An 18,422-nucleotide genomic window follows, 5' to 3' on the forward strand; every position below is an offset into this window, starting at 1 on the left:
CTATGCCAATTCAAGATTTTCTAAAATAATCAACTTGACCTGAACTCTATTTGAACTTGAACTTAACATACAGTGAGCGGTCTCACTTGACTTAAAATGGAGTATAAACCTGAGAAGGATTACAATAATATCTAATGGAAGAATACTTTAAAAAAAAATTCTCTGGGGAAAAAAGACTGGATTGACTCTTTGGAAACCATTTCATTTTTGGGAAAGAGCTTTAGAATTCATTACCTGGTTAAAAATCAAGACCAAAAGAAGAGGGTTTTTTCTTCAATTAGATTTAAAATAAAAGGTACAAGAAAGACTTATTATATTGGACATTTAAAAAAATATTATTCTGATGTTAATGGATGTTAAGACTTGAATATATAATTGTTAAAAATTTATATCTGTGAGCAATGTGGGAGGAGGGAGGGAACAGGATGGAAGACTGGCTTTCTCTGAATTTGGTGGATGTCCTTGACAAAGTTTTGATAAAGTTAAAAATAGCACATTGTGTGGTTGAAATTAAACTCTACAGAGGAAGTCAGGAAATGAGGAGAGAATTGACCCCCTCGGTTTAAATAAAAAATGGCAGAAGTAAAAATCTCAATGTTAAAACAAACCAGCCAAGCCGCAATGCAAGATAATATACAGTCATACCTCTAGATACGAATGTTGCGGGTTGTGTACAACACGGGTTACGAACGCGCTGAACCCGGAAGTAACGGAACAGGTTACTTTCGGTTTCGGCGGTTTGCTCATGCGCAGAAGTGCCAAATCACAACCTGCGCGTGCGCAGATGCAGGTTGCGTACTGCTCATGTTGCGAACGGGGCTCCGGAACGGATCCCGTTAGCAACCAACTGTAAAGTACGTTTTGTACGATTTAGATTTTAAAAGTTTAAAGGAAGGTGTTAAAAAGGCAGCTGCTAAAATTCGGAAAAATAACAATCCAATCTCAGAAGCTCTGAGCCAATTTAAAGAGGAGAATGCACGAACTACTAAGGCAGGAATGGTAGAGGGACGAGGTTTGCTGAAAATACATGGGAAAGTAAGAGTGGTTCAAAATAAAAATGGTACCCCATGTGAAATGATCTGGGAGCCTTTGACAGATACCCGTGTGAAAGGATTTGGGAGGCTTTGTCTATGATAAAGAAGAACAAGGATGGGAGGGCAAAAAAACATTATGAAATGTGGTGGCAATGTAAAATCATTAAAAAGGCCTGGGAAAAGACATATAAAGATTGGAAAGGAATGTGGAAAATGATTGTTGTTAAAAAAATTGAAGTTATGATATTGAGATGTACAGGTCTTGACGGATTTATCGAACGAAAGACTTTGTTCCTGTACATAAGAGTGGATGCCAGGCCAAGACTAGCCAGCTCCTATAGAAGGAAGAAGCCTCCGCTAAAGAAGGTGCTCATCTCGCGTTATTGGCTGAGGGAGCCGGCGTACACAGGTCATGTGGCCAGCATGACTAAGCCACTTCTGGCGAACCAGAGCAGCACATGGAAACTGCGTTTACCTTCCCGCTGTAGCGGTACCTATTTATCTACATGCACTTTGACGTGCTTTCGAACTGCTGGGACTGAGCAACGAGAGCTCACCCCATCACGGGGATCTGAACCGCCGACCTTCCGATCGGCAAGCCCTAGGCTCAGTGGTTTAACCCACAGCGCCACCCGCGTCCCTGTAAAAAAAAGGGGGGGTAGTTTAATGCATATATTTTAAACTTTATGTATAGATTTTGACATTAGTATAACTTTTAAAAGTTGCTTTTAGTAGGATGAAGAATGTTTAAAATTGGATTATTAAGAATATAAGGTTTTAAGGACATGCGTGAACGAGTTCTAAACAATGGAACCAAGAGGGGGAGTGGAGGGAAGACAAGCAAAATTATGGTTTAAAAGATTTGTTGATGTTGTGTTTTTTTCTTCTTTGTTGTTATTTTGGGGAAATTAATAAATTGTTATATAAAAAAAGATTGTGCTCTGTACTCCTCGTGAGATCCATCTGCTATAACAGCAGAGTCAAGGTCTTGGTGGATGCAAGCAATTTTATCCTCAAAATGCTTTGCAAACAAGTCACAGTGAGCTACGGTTGGTTCTCCCACCTCCTTTGGGCCAGCCTGTAAAAGCCTGTACAACCCAGAAAAGCTCTGCCGGATGACATAATGAGCATGCAATGGAGGCAGCAAAGTATGCCTTCTTTGCTGCCTTCACTGCCACTAGGTAGGCTCAATAAGGAGCCCTTACCAGTGTTTGGTTGCATTCATTTGGATCTTTCCTCCACTTGCATTCAAGCTTGCTTCCTCACCCTAAGCTCTGGAGTATACCAGAAAATGTGTCCTGAATCCGTCAGCATTCAGCATCACTGGATGCCAAAAAGTTTTTAGCATTATGAGAGAGGGAGAAATTTTTTTTCTCTATCCACTTGCTCCATGCCACAGCTGGCAAGTGAAATATAACAAGTTTGTTAAATTCATAACAAAATATATACAAAGCATACAAAGGATGGTCAATTCAGGAAGTAACAGCTCTAGTTCAACAGCCTCAAGCAAACTTTATTACATTGCAGGGGGTGTTTATTTAGAGCAGGTGTAGGCAACCTTAGGCCCAAGGGCCGGATGCGGCCCTCCGGCCCGCAGACGGTCCAGAAATCAGCGTGTTTTTACATGAGTAGAATGTGTCCTTTTATTAAAAATGCATCTCTGGGTTATTTGTGGGGCATAGGAATTCATTCCCCCCCCCAAAAATGGTCCAGCCCACCAAATGGTCTGAGGGACGGTGGACCGGCCCATGGCTGGAAAAGGTTGCTGACCCCTGATTTAGAGAGATGACGCAGCAATTTTATTTTATTTTAAATCACACATTAGGGTCTTACAGCACAATCTACTCAGAAGTAATCCCCACTGAGTTTTATGGAGTTTGCTCCCAGGTAAGTGGTAATGGATTGCAGCTTTAGTTTGTTAAAGATGTAAGAACCAGTTAGAAAAAACTGTTCCCATGTAATACATCAAACAAGTGTGGCGTTGCCTGCAAAAATACAATGTTGTTCACATACCTATAAGTTCAGCTGCAGCACTGAAAGGCCAGGTGTGACTGGTTGAGTTTGTGTGCAAAAATTTTGGACATAGCTGAAACAACAGAAAGTGTACATGTTAAAATCAAAACAATTAAACTTCTAAGTACATGCATCTGCAATATATACTGTATACAGATGCAGTGTTGCAACGCAAAGCAGTTAGGAAGTTTTACTTTAGATAAACCATCACAAATATACAACAACACCAAAATCCATAAAAGAGAACATGGTAGAAGAGAGTTTGGATTTGATATCCCGCTTTATCACTACCCGAAGGAGTCTCAAAGTGGCTAACATTCTCCTTTCCCTTCCTCCCCCACAACAAACACTCTGTGAGTTGAGTGGGGCTGAGAGACTTCAAAGAAGTGTGACTAGCCCAAGGTCACCCAGCAGCTGCATGTGGAGGAGCGGAAATGTGAAGCCGGTTCACCAGATTACTAGTACACCAGGCTGGCTGGTATGCAGAAAGGCGCAATGCCTCATTGACTCAGAAGTATATTGAGTTCCTGACCCAGAAGCTTTCCACACCATGGGGTGGGGATTGGTTTCTATTAAAAAATAGTAATAATTCTGAAGGTTTTTAACACACTGAGCACAAAAATCCACACACATTTATAAAAAGATAATAAAAAGCAATATCAAAAAAGAAGAATAAAGAGAAAGAAGCTATAAAGTAGAATACTCATAATCCTTAAAAAACACAATTATATAAAAAAGAGAAAAAAGAACACAGGAAAAATGACAAAAATAATTGAAAAATAGATGAAAAGAACTCCCACCTCCCTGACTGTAATAACAATTATTCAAAGTGTTTAACATGTGCACTCTAAACCAGTTTCCCCCCCTCTGCAGGATGTAACTTTTCTCAAATTTCCCTCCCAAGCCATGTTTAATTTTTAGTCACTCAGACAGCCAATATGACTCTTCTAATGTCCTTCTAGTAATCCGAACAGATACCGGTATTTCTCCAGTTTCTATATAAAAGCTCTTATAAAGTTCTTTTAAAGCAGGCATGTCCAACAGGTAGATCGTGATCTACTGGTAGATCACTGGACATCTGTGGTAGATCACTGGCTTCCCCCAAAAGCAGCTCAACAACTTTTGCTCCCCTATTAAAAGCTCAACAACCTTGACCTGAACCCCCCCAAAAGGGGGTAGATCACTACCAGTTTTTAACTCTGAGTAGATCGCACTCTATTGGGAGTTGGCTACCCCTGTTTTAAAGAGTTTCAGCAATCTCAGCCAAGTCACAGTCGAAAATTATTGCCGAATTTATTCATCCAATCTTCCTTCTTTGCGGTTCCTTTTCCTCCCCCTTAAATTCTTCCAATCTTTCATCATTTTGAAGAGACGTGTTTCTTATTTCCTCTGCCTGATCTGGCATCCCCTCCAAATCACTTTCCTCATAAGAGACCATAGCTTGAGTTGTATTGCAATTACCTGAACTGCCAACATCACCATCTGCAGGTTGTTCATTTCTCCCCACCACCTCAACAGAACCTTTCAGCCCTTCCACTGGTGAATGGTTTCTAGATGCACAAGTGGGCCCCCACCACCTTTTTTGCAGAGAAGGTGGGACAAAGAGAACATTTTCCTTCCTTCTCCAAACCGCACCTTCCTTTTTTTAATAAACGTTTTTATTAGAATTTCCAATTTAAACATCTAATCCATTTTCAAATTATACAAATATCAATTAAACAATTAATCCAAATCTTCTGCCGAATTATACAAATTTAAATTTCACTTCCCATACTTCAGACTCAGAAAGCCTAGACCTCTTATATTCACTGCTTTCTAATCAATCAAGTCCAGATCTTATCCCAATAGTCTATTAAAATCCTTCTGTCTTCAAGCCCCTGAGTTTTTCCGAGCAAGCGAGTTTGACCAAACCATATATACTTCTGTGTGAAATTATGCCTATGATTCCTATATAAATTAACATTGTCTCTTCGCACTCTGGTATCTTGCCAAGTCCATCCAAAAATCCAACGATCTTTCTCACAGCCAGCAGCAGCCAGCCGCAGCCATCTTAGAGCAGTCCCCATAAATCAAATCTTTCCTGTGATGTTTCCTCCAGATCGCTACCATATAGCCTTTTCAGGGGGAGAGCTGCCAGATCAAACCTATAAACACACATCCAATGTCTTATTTATGGTTCTCTACCCCCTTTGACAAATATGTAGCTGCCTTTGTCTCCACTATAGCAGACTCTAATTTATAGCTGCGTCATAACTCAAAAGTTCCTTGACAAATTTCCAGCCGCTAATGAGATAGCTTCTCTTTAATGTCCACATCTTGAGGAATCTTTAGCCGCATTCCAAGCGAATCCACAAATACATACTTTGATTATTTATGTTTTCAATTCACAGAGTTTATATATTTAATACAACTATATTCAATAAATTTCCCACTTTCCCCTCTCGCTTGCTTTGTAAATATTGTTCACGGTTCTTCAGGCGGGAGTTTTGTTGAGTAGATTATGAAGCACAATAAAACAAAAATATAAAGTTCTCACTCCCCCCCTCAGTTCCGCTACATACCCTTTTCCAGCTCTTTATTCCTCTGTTATCTTTTGTTTTCTCAGTGGCTGAGTTTAGCAGAATAAATATCATTTCCTTGTCTGAAGCATGTCCATGACTTATACCCAATCTTTCTCTTGTCATGGAGCCCGTTTTCGCTCGTAGAGATGCCGTCTGGGGGATCAAGGCTCCCACGAGTGCTTTCCACCCAGAGCCCCCAGCTTCTCCCTCCTTCCAAAGTCGAAGCTGGTAGTGGGCAACTGCGGGTGAGACTGCATCTCCCCATACCCTGGGGAGACTTCGGGAGCCTCGTAAATCAGCCCGTGGGGGTCAGAGATGGAATTTTCAGCCATCTTCTACGGCACTCCAAACTGTACCTTCCTCTCATGGTTTACTTGGTTCATATGTAATGTGAAGCCAGCCTTTGATTTCTTTCCTACCTGGCCTACTGCAGGAAGGAACACAGCAGGAAATTTCTAGTAGAAACTGTTATGGAATACAATCTTACTCGGCTATGAGTGAAAGAAGAAGCAGCAGCAGCTGAGAATCAAGGGAAAGTGGCATCAGTATTCAAGTCAAAGAATTAGTTGCCAGATGTGAAATATATTGACTTCCCCCCAGCTCTCCAGGGCATTTCAGGATATAAACCTTTGTAAAACAATCTAATTTGTCATCATAAGATGCCCCTTGGGAGAAACACCAGTGTTAGAAACTCAGATATATAAGCTAGGCACCAAATGGTTCCTTAAACCAAAGTTACAGTCGCCAAAATGAAATGTCTAGTTGCAACTGGAGCCCCCAAAGATTTCTATCTGCTTGGCCTTTGTGCCCAGGTTCTCCCAATGTACAGCTAAAGGTTATAAAGGCTAAGAGTGCAACATCTGGGACAATACAGCTTGCTGGCAATAAGTTTTAGAGAGCAGGGTTTTGATAGGGTGGCTCCCCATCCCTCATTCTCCTCTCTAAGTGGTTTTCTGGGAATATTAGTTGCTGACTAGGAGTCCACAACCTCTGCATGACTCCAGAGTGCAAACATGGAAGTAGCAGCAACATGTTCTTACTAACATCAGTTGAAGGATTGTGAAAGAAAATCCATGACCAGATTTACTAAAACAATATATCTCTTATGAGACATTCTATGGGTTCCCCATCAAAAGCAATATTCTGGCACTACCAGATTCAGGAGCAGGAGTAGGAGCAGGACTATAATCAACATGGCTCTAAGAATTTTGAGTTGGAATGTTACCGGTTTGAACTCCCGGCCTAAAAGGAACCAGATTCACCATGTACTTTTAAAACAGAAATTAGATGTGATTTGTGTGGCAATACACGAGGTCTCCCCGGAAGGAATAAAAACACAGGACACATAGCTTAAGGTTAATGGGTCGAATAGGCCACAACTTTATTGATTACGGAAGAAGAGAGGTATTGGCATAGGCATTGGATCTAACCGACTATATCTGACTCCAGCCCGCTCTGCTGGCAGTCTGTGAAGGGTTAACCACCGTTGGATGGGTCCTGCGATGCACATCAACTAGGTACCCATCCTGGGGCCACCATTCGGGGTCGTGCCCTCAGGCCCTCACCTTCCACGGTTTCGGACTTGGCAACGCCCCTTGGACTCCTTAAGGGAGTACCCCTCCGCATTTGGGGGAGGTGATGGCAGCAACCTCCCCCCCACACCTGGACCTTCACGAGATAATCCAATGCCTACCGCCAAACCTCAAGTTGTGACGATTGCCACGGGGTAGGCGAAAACCACCTGGCCTGAGCCAATTTGCCAGGTGGGAAAATTCCTACCCGGCCCCGAATACGGCGACCAATGAAGTTCGTAGGCAATGTCAGAGAAAAACCCTGCCTAAACGGGGGAGGTGGGTGGGAGAAAAAGGTGAGTCGAGTCCGAAGGCAAGAGGACGAGCTCCTGCCGCGGACTCACCTATATGGGGAAGCCACGCCCTCCCGGTGCGCCCCGATTGGACGCACCGCAGGCGTGCCGCGGCAGGAAAACGACCAATGGGCTGGGGGGAATGCTAACCATTCCCCCCCCCATGTGGAGGTCACGTGTGCCCACAACATCTCCTCCCCTTCGAGCCGGGAAGAGATTTTGTTTACAAGAGACACATGTGATGAGAGCATACGGGTTTTTTGTATGCCACAACAGAATTGTATTAACAAGGAATTGGAAAAGTGAAGATATACCTACGGTGGACAACTGGCAGATGAAGCTGATAGAATTCATGGAACTGTCTGAGCTGACTGGGAGACTCCGGGACCAGGGGGAAGAATCGGTGGAAGAAGATTGGAAGAAATTTAAAGTTTATTTAGAGAAGAATTGTAAGATTAGCAGTATTTAGCTACAGATTTGGAAGTAAAAGGAGGTTGTAGGAGAGTGTTAGTTAAGCGTATAATGTATTAAGATTTAGATAAGTGTTACTATGGTATTGAATTTTTAAGATTTAATCAGAATAGATTTATATTTTAAGATAAGTATTAGGGATTATTGTATTGATAAGGTATTAAGAGTATTAATAGGTTTAAATAATTATTAAAAAGATTGGAATCAAGATTTGGAAAGTATTAAGGAAATGATATATAGAAACATAGTTGGGAGGGAATGGAGGAAGTCGACAAAGATATGTCATATAAGATTTGGAATATTTTTGTTTTTTGTTGTAATGTTGATATTTTGTTACGTTGTGTATGTATTGTGTGTTTTTTGTTGTTCTGTTTTTTTATGTTGTATTGTTGAAAAAAATCAATTTATTTTTTTTAAAAAGCAATATTCTGTAAAGGGCATAATATTACTTTGGGGTGGAACTGTTCGTCCTCCTCAGTTGTAGCTACATGCGCTTGTTTTCCACCTGATGCATCATCACAGTGCAAACACAATAAAAGTGTTCTTGCCACTCCCTTTAGACTGGTTTTTTAAGCCGGAAACAAAAGAAGCGAAAGGATATTAGAGTTGCCCCTCAGGCTTAATGTGATAGGAAACCCAGCCCCTGCAGGCAGGTTGGGCTTCACAGTGTAAGCAGCAGGTAAGGTCATATTGTGTCAAAGACTTGAGTGAGCTTCAAGCACTCTTTGCTATGCTTCTGTCCAATTTGAACAATAAGCTTGCATCTATAGTCAGCTGTTATTACCTCCTCAAATCACTCTGGGAGAAAATCATTGTAGCTTTAAGGAGATTCTTCTGTCAGTGCAAGCATTTTAGGTTGCCAGACGGAACAATCTACTGCTGCTCTGGTGGTTCCCTGACCTGTTCTGAGCCCATTTCAGGGGCTCGACTAGGCACACAGTAGACTTAAGTCACTCCTGGCTGCTACAGCAAGACCAATATTCCCACCCACTCACCCGCAGATAAAAATGAAACAAACACTCTCACCCCTCTCCCTAGCCCAAAAGTCAGCCATGCCAACCCTGGAATTTTATCTCCCTCCACTCAGATGCCTTGACTCAAGGCCAGGTGAAGGTGCATTTTCCAGGGATGATATGGCAACTCATCTCTTGCAAGGAGACGAGCAGCAAATGGAAAGCAGGGAGAAATGGCAAAAGTTTTCCTACTCTGCAGTCCCAGCTGCTGCACCTCTCCTGCTGTTGTCGAGGGTCTAGAAAAGCTGAAAACCACCCATTCTGGCAAACTAAGAAGTCATTATGCATAAGAGACAATATATCTTTCTAGCTGTTGCCATATTTTCGTGTGTATAGCTGTAACTTAATAAAAATTTACCCATGATTTTAACTTGCTTAGATCACTGCCTGGCAGTTGGAAGGTAGCTCCAGAAACAAACAGGGTAGTCGATCCCTGATGAAAGGTGCTGAGGGCATGTTTTAAACTGTCTCACAAAAAAATTCCTATAACTGAGGGGAGGAAATCACATGGTGTCTATGGCACACAGTGTATTTCTTCACTTGAAGCTGATATACCAGCTATGGTCCTTTGCAGGCAGAAACAGTGTGGCCATAACTTTGGTTACAAACACCTCGGGTTACGTTTTTAACCCAGAAGTGAATGTTCTGAGCTCTCGGAGGCCTCGCTGGAGCCAAGCCCGGACATCCGCGGGGCCTGCAGAGGCTCTGCGACTGGGCTCCAGCAGCAAGAGCACTCCAAGGCCTCCGCGAATGCCCAGAGGCAGGCCCAGACATCCTCAGGATGCCCAGCAGGTCGCATCCCAGCTCCAAAGTTAGGTAAGGAACACTTACCTAATGAAGACCAAGAGCAGTGAAGCTGTTAAGAAAACAAATAGGAGGCTGGGACGAAAAGCCATTTACCAACCCTTGCCCCACCCCCAGCTGTAGCAAGATGGGTGGCATCTAGCCAAGTAAGCCCACCTACCCTATGGGAGGGGGGAGTGGAAGATTTTGGGATTTGTTTATGTGAGTCTGCCCTGTGCCTATGTCTCTGCTTTGCTCCTTCGTTTGGGGGGCTCTGCCTTCTCCCATTGTTTTGGGGATCGTGTGGAGCCCAGTTCAGCTACTGGTTGATTGCAAAAATGGATAAAACAATGACTATCATCAGTGCCTGTAAGAAAAAAAATAAATGTTTTTTTTAATCTACAATACTGTCTTATTTTATAGTACAGTACATCGGTAGTATATCGATAGTACATCGATGTATAGTATAGTACAGGTGGCGCTGTGGTTAAACCACTGAGCCTAGGGCTTGCTGATCAGAAGGTCGGCGGTTCGAATCCCTGTGACGGGGTGAGCTCCCGTTGCTCGGTCCCAGCTCCTGCCAACCTAGCAGTTTGAAAGCACGTCAAAATGCAAGTAGATAAATAGGAACCGCTACAGCGGGAAAGTAAACGGCGTTTCCGTGCGCTGCTCTGGTTTGCCAGAAGCGGCTTTGTCATGCTGGCCACATGACCTGGAAGCTATACCAATAATGCGAGATGAGCGTGCAACCCCAGAGTCGGTCACGACTGGACCTAATGGTCAGGGGTTTACCTTACATCGATTATTGAAAGGGACGTGGGTGGCGCTGTGGGTTAAACCACTGAGCCTAGGGCTTGCTGATCAGAAGGTCGGCGGTTCGAATCCCCGTGATGGGGTGAGCTCCCGTTGCTCGGTCCCAGCTCCTGCAAACCTAGCAGTTCGAAAGCACGTCAAAGTGCAAGTAGATAAATAGGTACCGCTACAGCGGGAAGGTAAACGGCGTTTCCGTGCGCTGCTCTGGTTTGCCAGAAGCGGCTTTGTCATGCTGGCCACATGACCTGGAAGCTGTACGTCGGCTCCCTCGGCCAATAATAATGCAAGATGAGCGCCGCAACCCCAGAGTCGGTCATGACTGGGCCTAATAGTCAGGGGTCCCTTTACCTTGATTATTGCCTTCATTTTATGGATCAATGGTCTCGTTAGACAGTAAAATTCACCTTAAATTGCTGTTTTAGGGGGTGTTTTTCATCGTCTGGAATGGATCAATCTACTTTTCCATTACTTTCAATGGGAAAGTACGCTTCAGGTTAAGAACACTTCACGTTAAGAACGGACTTCCGGAACCAATTAAGTACTTAACCTGAGGTACCACTGTACATAGTTTTACTTTGGTTTGGAGTTATTCACAGTAACCCCCAGATAGATATTGAAATGCACTAGATATACAGCTACCTTTGAAAACTCTCATGAAACTCTAGGACTTGGTACTCAGAGCCGGCCCTACGTGCAGGCTGGGTGGCGCAGGGCACCATGGCGCCGGCCCGCCAGGAGGGCGCCGCGAGCTGCGGCCACCCGCTGGCCGACCGGTCCACCGCGCAGCTGCGCCTGCCCGCCCGCCTGCCGCGCAGCAGCGCCTGTTCCACCGGCGCTGCGCGCGGCGCCCACCGCACTGGGAAACGGGGTGGGAGGGCGCTGGAGGGATCCGGCGGGCGCTGGAGGGATCCGGTGCACCACGGCACCGGGGGCGCTAAAGACGGCGCTGTTGGTACTCTAAACTATAGATAATAACTATAGATAACTATAATACAGCAGTTGTAGTTGGACTGACTGGGACCAACCTGCAAGGAACATCTGGTACTGGGACCCGTTTAAGGTGCTGGTTCTAACATATAAGGCCCCAAACAGCTCAGGACAAAGTTATTTGAAAGGCCACCTTATCCTCTAAATACCCAAGTAGATCACTGTGTTTTGTGAGAGCGTTTCTCCTGCGAGTTCCAAATACAGTATCTCAGAAACCCACTCCACAATAACTCAGAGAAGGGATTTTATGTGGCTACCCTTGTTCTGTAAAATAGCATTCCTATCAAGATGCACACAAAGTGCAAGATCTAACGAGACAAGTTGCTGTGCTCACTAGAACTGCCTCCTGAATCAATCTTGTTTCTTGGACTTTAAAGAAGAAATGATGCGGCTATGTGAGGAAATAGGAGACTCTTGAGAGTCCCATGGACTGCATGAAGATCAAACCTATCCATTCTGAAGGAAATCAGCCTTGAGCGCTCACTGGAAGGACAGATCGTGAAGCTGAGGCTCCAATACTTTGGCCACCTCATGAGAAGAGAAGATTCCCTGGAAAAGACCCTGATGTTGGGAAAGATGGAGGGCAAAAGGAGAAGGGGACGACAGAGAACAAGATGGTTGGACAGTGTTCTCGAAGCTACCAACATGAGTCTGACCAAACTGCAGGAGGCAGTGCAAGACAGGAGTGCCTGGCGTGCTCTGGTCCATGGGGTCACGTAGAGTCGGACACGACTAAACAACAACAATGTGAGGAAATGATGATGATGATGATCATCATCATCATATGTTTGGAACAGGATTGTATTAAATTAGGTTTGATTTGTAACAATTTGGAAAATTAATAACAATTTGAAAAAAAGGAAAGAAAGATGCATATCTTCACCACAGCCAGAGCATACCATTTGCCAGGCAAAAGCAACACTACTCAAGCCCTGCCTTGGCTGACTCCTCCCCTCGGGGTGCTGAAAAGCGAAAGCTAAAAATCAGACCAGTTCCACCTCTCCCGCGCTTCCTTCTTCCAAACTCACACGATCACAGTATTGTGTGCGCCCCCCTTTTCACTCAGAACCCCGCCCCCCGCCCCGAGGGCACAAAAGGAGCAGGCAATGTTTACAACGCGCGTGGCCAGGTTTCAGATGTCTGGAGCCTGCAGCTTTGCAAAAAGATCGCTAAAACTAGGTAAGAGAACCAAACTCCTGCGCCTTTAGGGAGATGCACGGGAGACTTTGCCTCTCCCGCAATGATGGGATAGCCCACCAGCGGCTGCCACGATCCCTTCTTTTTTTGCACAATTCTCAGGAGGCAACTTGGAAGAGCAGAAAGGGGTCTCCCTAAAGAGAAGCCTCCGAGCCCTTCAGCTCCGCGCTGCTGAGAGAGCAAACGGGACAGAAACCGGGGAGGAGGATCCCGCAGCCCAGAAAAATCGCACATTCCACTTCCCAGAGAGGATTTGCAACCGGGCGCCCCGACAGCGCGAAAGGCAATAACTTGAGCATCTCCACCCGTCGCGGGTAAGGCGCCTACGCGACGACGCTCCAAATCTCGCCTCTGCCCCGCAAGCCACATAAACGCAACCTGTCACAGCACCCTGCGGAAAAAACCGCCGCCTTCCCTCCGCCCGCTCTCACCGCACTCAGAGGAATCCCGCTCTCCTTTAGCGACGACGCCATCTTAGCTGCTCCGGTACAAAAGCCGCTGCCGCAAAGAAGCTTCCTTTTTCCCAGGCCCCTCTTCTTCAGTGCAAGTTATTTCCGGGGAGGAGACTGGGCGGAGCTGCAAAATCAACAAATCATGTTTTCCCTTCGCTTTCCTTCTGCAGCTAGCGCTGTGTTTATATCGCTCAACCGACAACGTCACGGATCGACGGGTGCCGCTTGCACGGCCTTTCGGGTCCACTGTTTACTTCTTCGGCTTCCCTGCTCTGCACGTGTGTACGCAGGTGCAGAGAGCGGGGAGTTCAAGTTGAAGGCATGATTATGCAGCGACAGTTTTTCATAGCGGTCAGGGTGGGCTGGTACTTCTCTGGAACGGAGCCTGTGTAAAAAGAGATAAAGGTGGACTGTTAAACAGAAAGTTTCGCCTTCCGTATTTATTTAGAGAGATTTACAAGCTTCAAGAGCCCTCGAAGCGATCGATGTACTGATTTCGGTTTGATGAGGCCCTAAGCTACTGAAGGTAATGGGGCCCTTTATATGTCCAGCTGTCCTTTGTCATCAACAAATTGTCACTTATTTGTGTTGAATATATGCTGTATGGTAATTTATGGACCTAACAGGTATCTAAAGCCGTTTGCACATAACAAAATATGTATTTTATCAAAGTATATGTTGAACTGAAATACAATTAAGGAGAAGAGGTATATTAATAGTGAAATACAATTAAGAAGAAGTATATTAATAGTGAAGTAATTATTAAGTTCTAACTTAAAATGATTGGGGGCCCATTACTTACATCATAGGAGCCCACAAAACACTGTTGCTATATGTAGGTTTTATTTTATTTGTTTTTATCTTATATTTTGGAAATGTACATCCAGGTTTTTTCCCTTTACATTTTTGGGTCCCCCCAAGAAAGTGGGGCCCTAAGCTATAGCTTGTTTAGCTTATACGTAAATCCAGCACTGAGTCTGTAGGTGTATTATAGAATTGTAGAGTTGGAAGAGACCAGTGCAGCTAAGATCCACGCCTCTAAAAAAACAATTCACATAAAATAATTATCATTATCACAGCTAAAATCAGTACCTTTTAAAAATGGACATAAGTAACCAAAATCAACATCTTAAAAAGCAGAGACATCACCTTGCCTACAAAGGTCCGTATAGTTAAAGCTATGGTTTTCCCAGTAGTGATGTATGGAAGTGAGAGCTGGACCATAAAGAAGGCTGATCGCCGAAGAATTGATGCTTTTGAATTATGGTGCTGGAGGAGACTCTTGAGAGTCCCATGGACTGCAAGAAGATCAAACCTATCCATTCTTAAGGAAATCAGCCCTGAGTGCTCCCTGGAAGGACAGATCGTGAAGCTGAGGCTCCAATACTTTGGCCACCTCATGAGAAGAGAAGAATCCTTGGAAAAGACCCTGATGTTGGGAAAGATTGAGGGCACTAGGAGAAGGGGACGACAGAGGACAAGATGGTTGGACAGTGTTCTCAAAGCTATGAACATGAGTTTGACCAAACTGCGGGAGGCAGTGGAAGACAGGAGTGCCTGGCGTGCTATGGTCCATGGGGTCACGAAGAGTTAGACACGACTGAACAACTAAACAACAACAACAAGCCATACCTTTAAGTACATACCCCCTGCCAAGAATTATGGTAATTGTAGTTTAGCCCTCTCGGAGCCATAATACCCAGCACTCTTTGCAGACTCTAAATTTAAAGCACTTTTATGCCCCTTTAAGGGCCATGGAGAATCCTGGGAACTGTAGTTTGTTAAGGTGCAATTCTCGGCACCCATAGCAGAATGCAGTTCCCAGAATTCTCCATGACTGTTACAACAAATGGTATAATAGTGCTTTATCTCTATTGTGTGGGTGATAGGTAAGGAAATGTTGCTTTCTAATGTTCCTGGATTTGAGGGTTGTTTTGAAAAAGACTGAGAGACTGTGGCAACCAGAATCAATTTCTTTCTATCTAGCCTTTCCTTTAAAACAAAAACAAAAAACTCTCTTATGCATATGCCACACTGCTTAAATTACTCAGTCCCTGCTGTTCTTGAAGCAACTGCAGTCTTAGTCTTGCTCATGTCTCATTATTATTTGCTGAAACAGACTACACCTCTGAGCTTTGCATCACATCCTCTCAGCCCCCACTTCTTGAATTAGGAATAACAACCACTAATGTTTGGGGAAATAAAAAAGATTTTAAATTAATATTTTGCAAATCTTTTTGATGCGTAGTGTTCATAGGTTAAAATGTTGCCAGTACTGTAAATTTAGAACGGGCTAGCTTGGAGCAGGAATGTGCTAGCAGGAATGTGCTAGAGAAGTTAGTCGTACCTCAGGTTACGACCACCTCGGTTTGCGAACAGTTCGGGTTACGAACTGCGCAAACCTGGAAGTGTTTTCGCCGCGCGCGCGCATAAGCTGCGCGCGCGCGATCGCGCGTTTTGCGCATGCACAAAATGGCGGCGCCCATCGCGCTCGGTTTGCGAACTATTCGGGTTACGAACTGCGATCCGGAACGGATCGCGTTCGTATTCCGAGGTATTACTGTACATTACAACCTCTTTTCTTAAAACAACATGTTAACATAAAAAAATGCTCAGAGAATTTTGGGTGTTGTAGTTTGGCAAGGTGCTGTGACTTACTGAAAGCATTTCCTAAATTCCCCAATTACAGTTCCCGGGTTTCCTTGAATGTATGGACTCAAACCAGTTTCTGATGCAGATAAGCCTTACAGCCTTTGCACAACAGATGAATTCCGCAAAAGATTCCTGGGAATGGTAGTTTACCCCTCACAGAACTACAGTTCTGAGCACCCTTAAACTACAGTTCCCATGATTATTATTTTTTAGCCAGGGGAAATGTTCTTTAAATGTATGGTGTGTACACAGCCTGTGTACATGGAACCTGTAAATCAGTGGCCTTAATTCTGAACAAAAAATAAATAAATTCTTCCAGTAGCACCTTAGAGACCAACTAAGTTTGTCAAATGCCAACAGTGCCCTTCAGCGCTCTATATTGGACAAAGAGGCCAAACCCTATGCCAAAGGATAAATGGACATAAATCTGACATCAGGAATCACAAGACAGAGAAACCAGTAGGAAAACATTTCAATCTCCCAGGACATTCTATACAAGATCTCAAAGTAACTGTCTTATTACAAAAGAATTTCAGAAATAGACTGGAAAGAGAAGTTGCTGAACTTCAACTTATCAACAAACTTAAAACCATGGAGAGACCTGGTCTGAATAAAGACATTAGATTCTTATCTCATTATACATGATAAAGCTATCTTTAGCCATCTCACCCCTTGTTTTTTCCTGTAAGACCAACCGCAGTCGTTAACAGGCCGTGAGTTTCCACACCTATCAGTTAATCACCCATTCCCACCACCCTTCTGAGTAATACCCCTCCTCACCCTCTCACTATATATAAAGGTCTGGTGACTTCTGTTTCAGTGTATCTGAAGAAGTGTGCATGCACACGAAAGCTCAAATCAATGACAAACTTAGTTGGTCTCTAAGGAATTTTTTGTTGTTGTTTTGACTATGCCAGACCAACACGGCTACCCACCTGTAACTTATTTCTGAAGACATGTATAAGATTGTACTATCAGACATAGCACATGTTTTTCACGTGTCTTCCTTAAGTGATCCTTAAGTACCCATTGTATGTACTTCCATGCAATGTATGCTCTAACATACAAAGTGGGCACAAGGAATCACTGCTGCACATAGATGTGGTGTAGTAACCGGCTGAAGACAGTCCATATTAAGTGTATGCTGCATGTGCATTTAGTGGGTACTTTAAACTGTAGCTCTTCCATGATCCTTAATAGAGGAATGCGTGTGAAAATAATAGCATGCTGCACCTTGTCTGAACAGAGTCCGACATTATGTATGCATGCAGCAGTTTCCTGCAACTGGCCACTGGACATTTCAGAGAGAGAGAGAGAGAGAGAGACAGAGAGAGCTCATGTCTTGATATCCTTTTGTGCATAGCTTTGCCTCCTAAGACATGGCTAGTAGGATTGTATGGAAGGGTCTTTTCCATTGTAGGTACTTAATTCTAGCAACTGTGTCTGCCTGAAAAATCCCTAATCTCCAATTCAAATTTTCACTCTTCCTCCTCCTTCCCAACGCTTACCTTCTCCCGTTCCCACTGGATTTGCTGCTCCCTAATTCCCCTAGTCCTACCTATATCTTATTGTCATTAAGCTAAAGAATGTGTAATTGAAATAATTACATATTTTCTCTTGCTTCCATTTCCCCCTTCCATTTCCCTGGCTATTTTAAACCGGGAGCCCCTTGGGGTAGGGGGAACCTAGCGATCTAGCATACCTGTTGCCTTTTTGTAAAGTGCTATGCACACAGACGGTACTTTATTAATATAATGGTGATAATGTAATGGTGGCGAAAAACTTAATGCATTGAAATGTACAATAGGAACACAGCATTAACAACAACAGGCAGCAGCTAAAAACATGCAGCAAAGTAAGACACGTTGTGATAACACATGCCTCAGAAAACAAATCCTCTGCACCTAAAGGGTAGTGAGTGATGAATGCCAGTTGTTAAATACACACAACACAGAATTAATTCAAACAACCATTTGCGACTGGCATAATAAGGCTCTCTTTGTTACTTTTGCTCTAGTTTTGAGGCGCTGGACCTGAGCTGGGCCAGAACAATCCTAGCCATGCTGAGGCACCTCACCAGCACTGGACAGAAACGAGGCTCTTGATCAAAGTCTGGAAAACTCCATTTTAGCTATGCAGCTTCCATTTTAGTAGAATGCAATGTTTAGAACATCTATGCCGCTCAAGCATGCACCACCTAGTGGAGTAGGCAAACGGCTTTGTAGCTTGAAACTAATAAGGCAAACACTATTCTGATTGGCTAAAGAAATACCACCAATTTTCATTGGTTGAGCTTTATTGAATATGCATTAGGAAACATAGGAACTTGTTAGTCATTGGCTAGGGGGAAGCTAATGGGTTGGGCAGGGGGCTGATTCTTGCTTTTACTGAGAGTATAAGAATTGTATGCAGCTGGCACAAATAATGCATTTGCCTCAATTCCTAAATGCACCCAACTTGCTTTGTCTGACAAAACAACTTGAATATAAAACCTTTTTGTTAAAAGAATATTGCTGCCTGACTTTCATTTCTGGTCTGTCTCACTGGAGTCCTGGAACTTGCCTTACATTTCAAAAAGGGTA

At 43.8% G+C, this 18,422-nt stretch overlaps 1 protein-coding gene across 1 annotated transcript in view; it reads right to left on the bottom strand.

Moving 5' to 3' along the window:
* The window catches only part of MORC3 (MORC family CW-type zinc finger 3), a 46,002-nt gene that overhangs the window by 20,527 nt on the left and 7,053 nt on the right, over positions 1–18,422 (bottom strand). The window contains exons 2-3 of the mRNA XM_035116018.2: positions 13,168–13,573; positions 3,048–3,120 (exon numbers count right to left, since the gene is read on the bottom strand). Coding sequence (XP_034971909.1) covers positions 3,048–3,120; positions 13,168–13,209 — 115 coding nt within the window. The 5' untranslated portion in view covers positions 13,210–13,573. The remainder of the gene's footprint in view (positions 1–3,047; positions 3,121–13,167; positions 13,574–18,422) is intronic.

This window comes from Zootoca vivipara, chromosome 4, assembly GCF_963506605.1.
Source record: "Zootoca vivipara chromosome 4, rZooViv1.1, whole genome shotgun sequence".
In the NCBI taxonomy this organism is placed as follows: domain Eukaryota; kingdom Metazoa; phylum Chordata; class Lepidosauria; order Squamata; family Lacertidae; genus Zootoca; species Zootoca vivipara.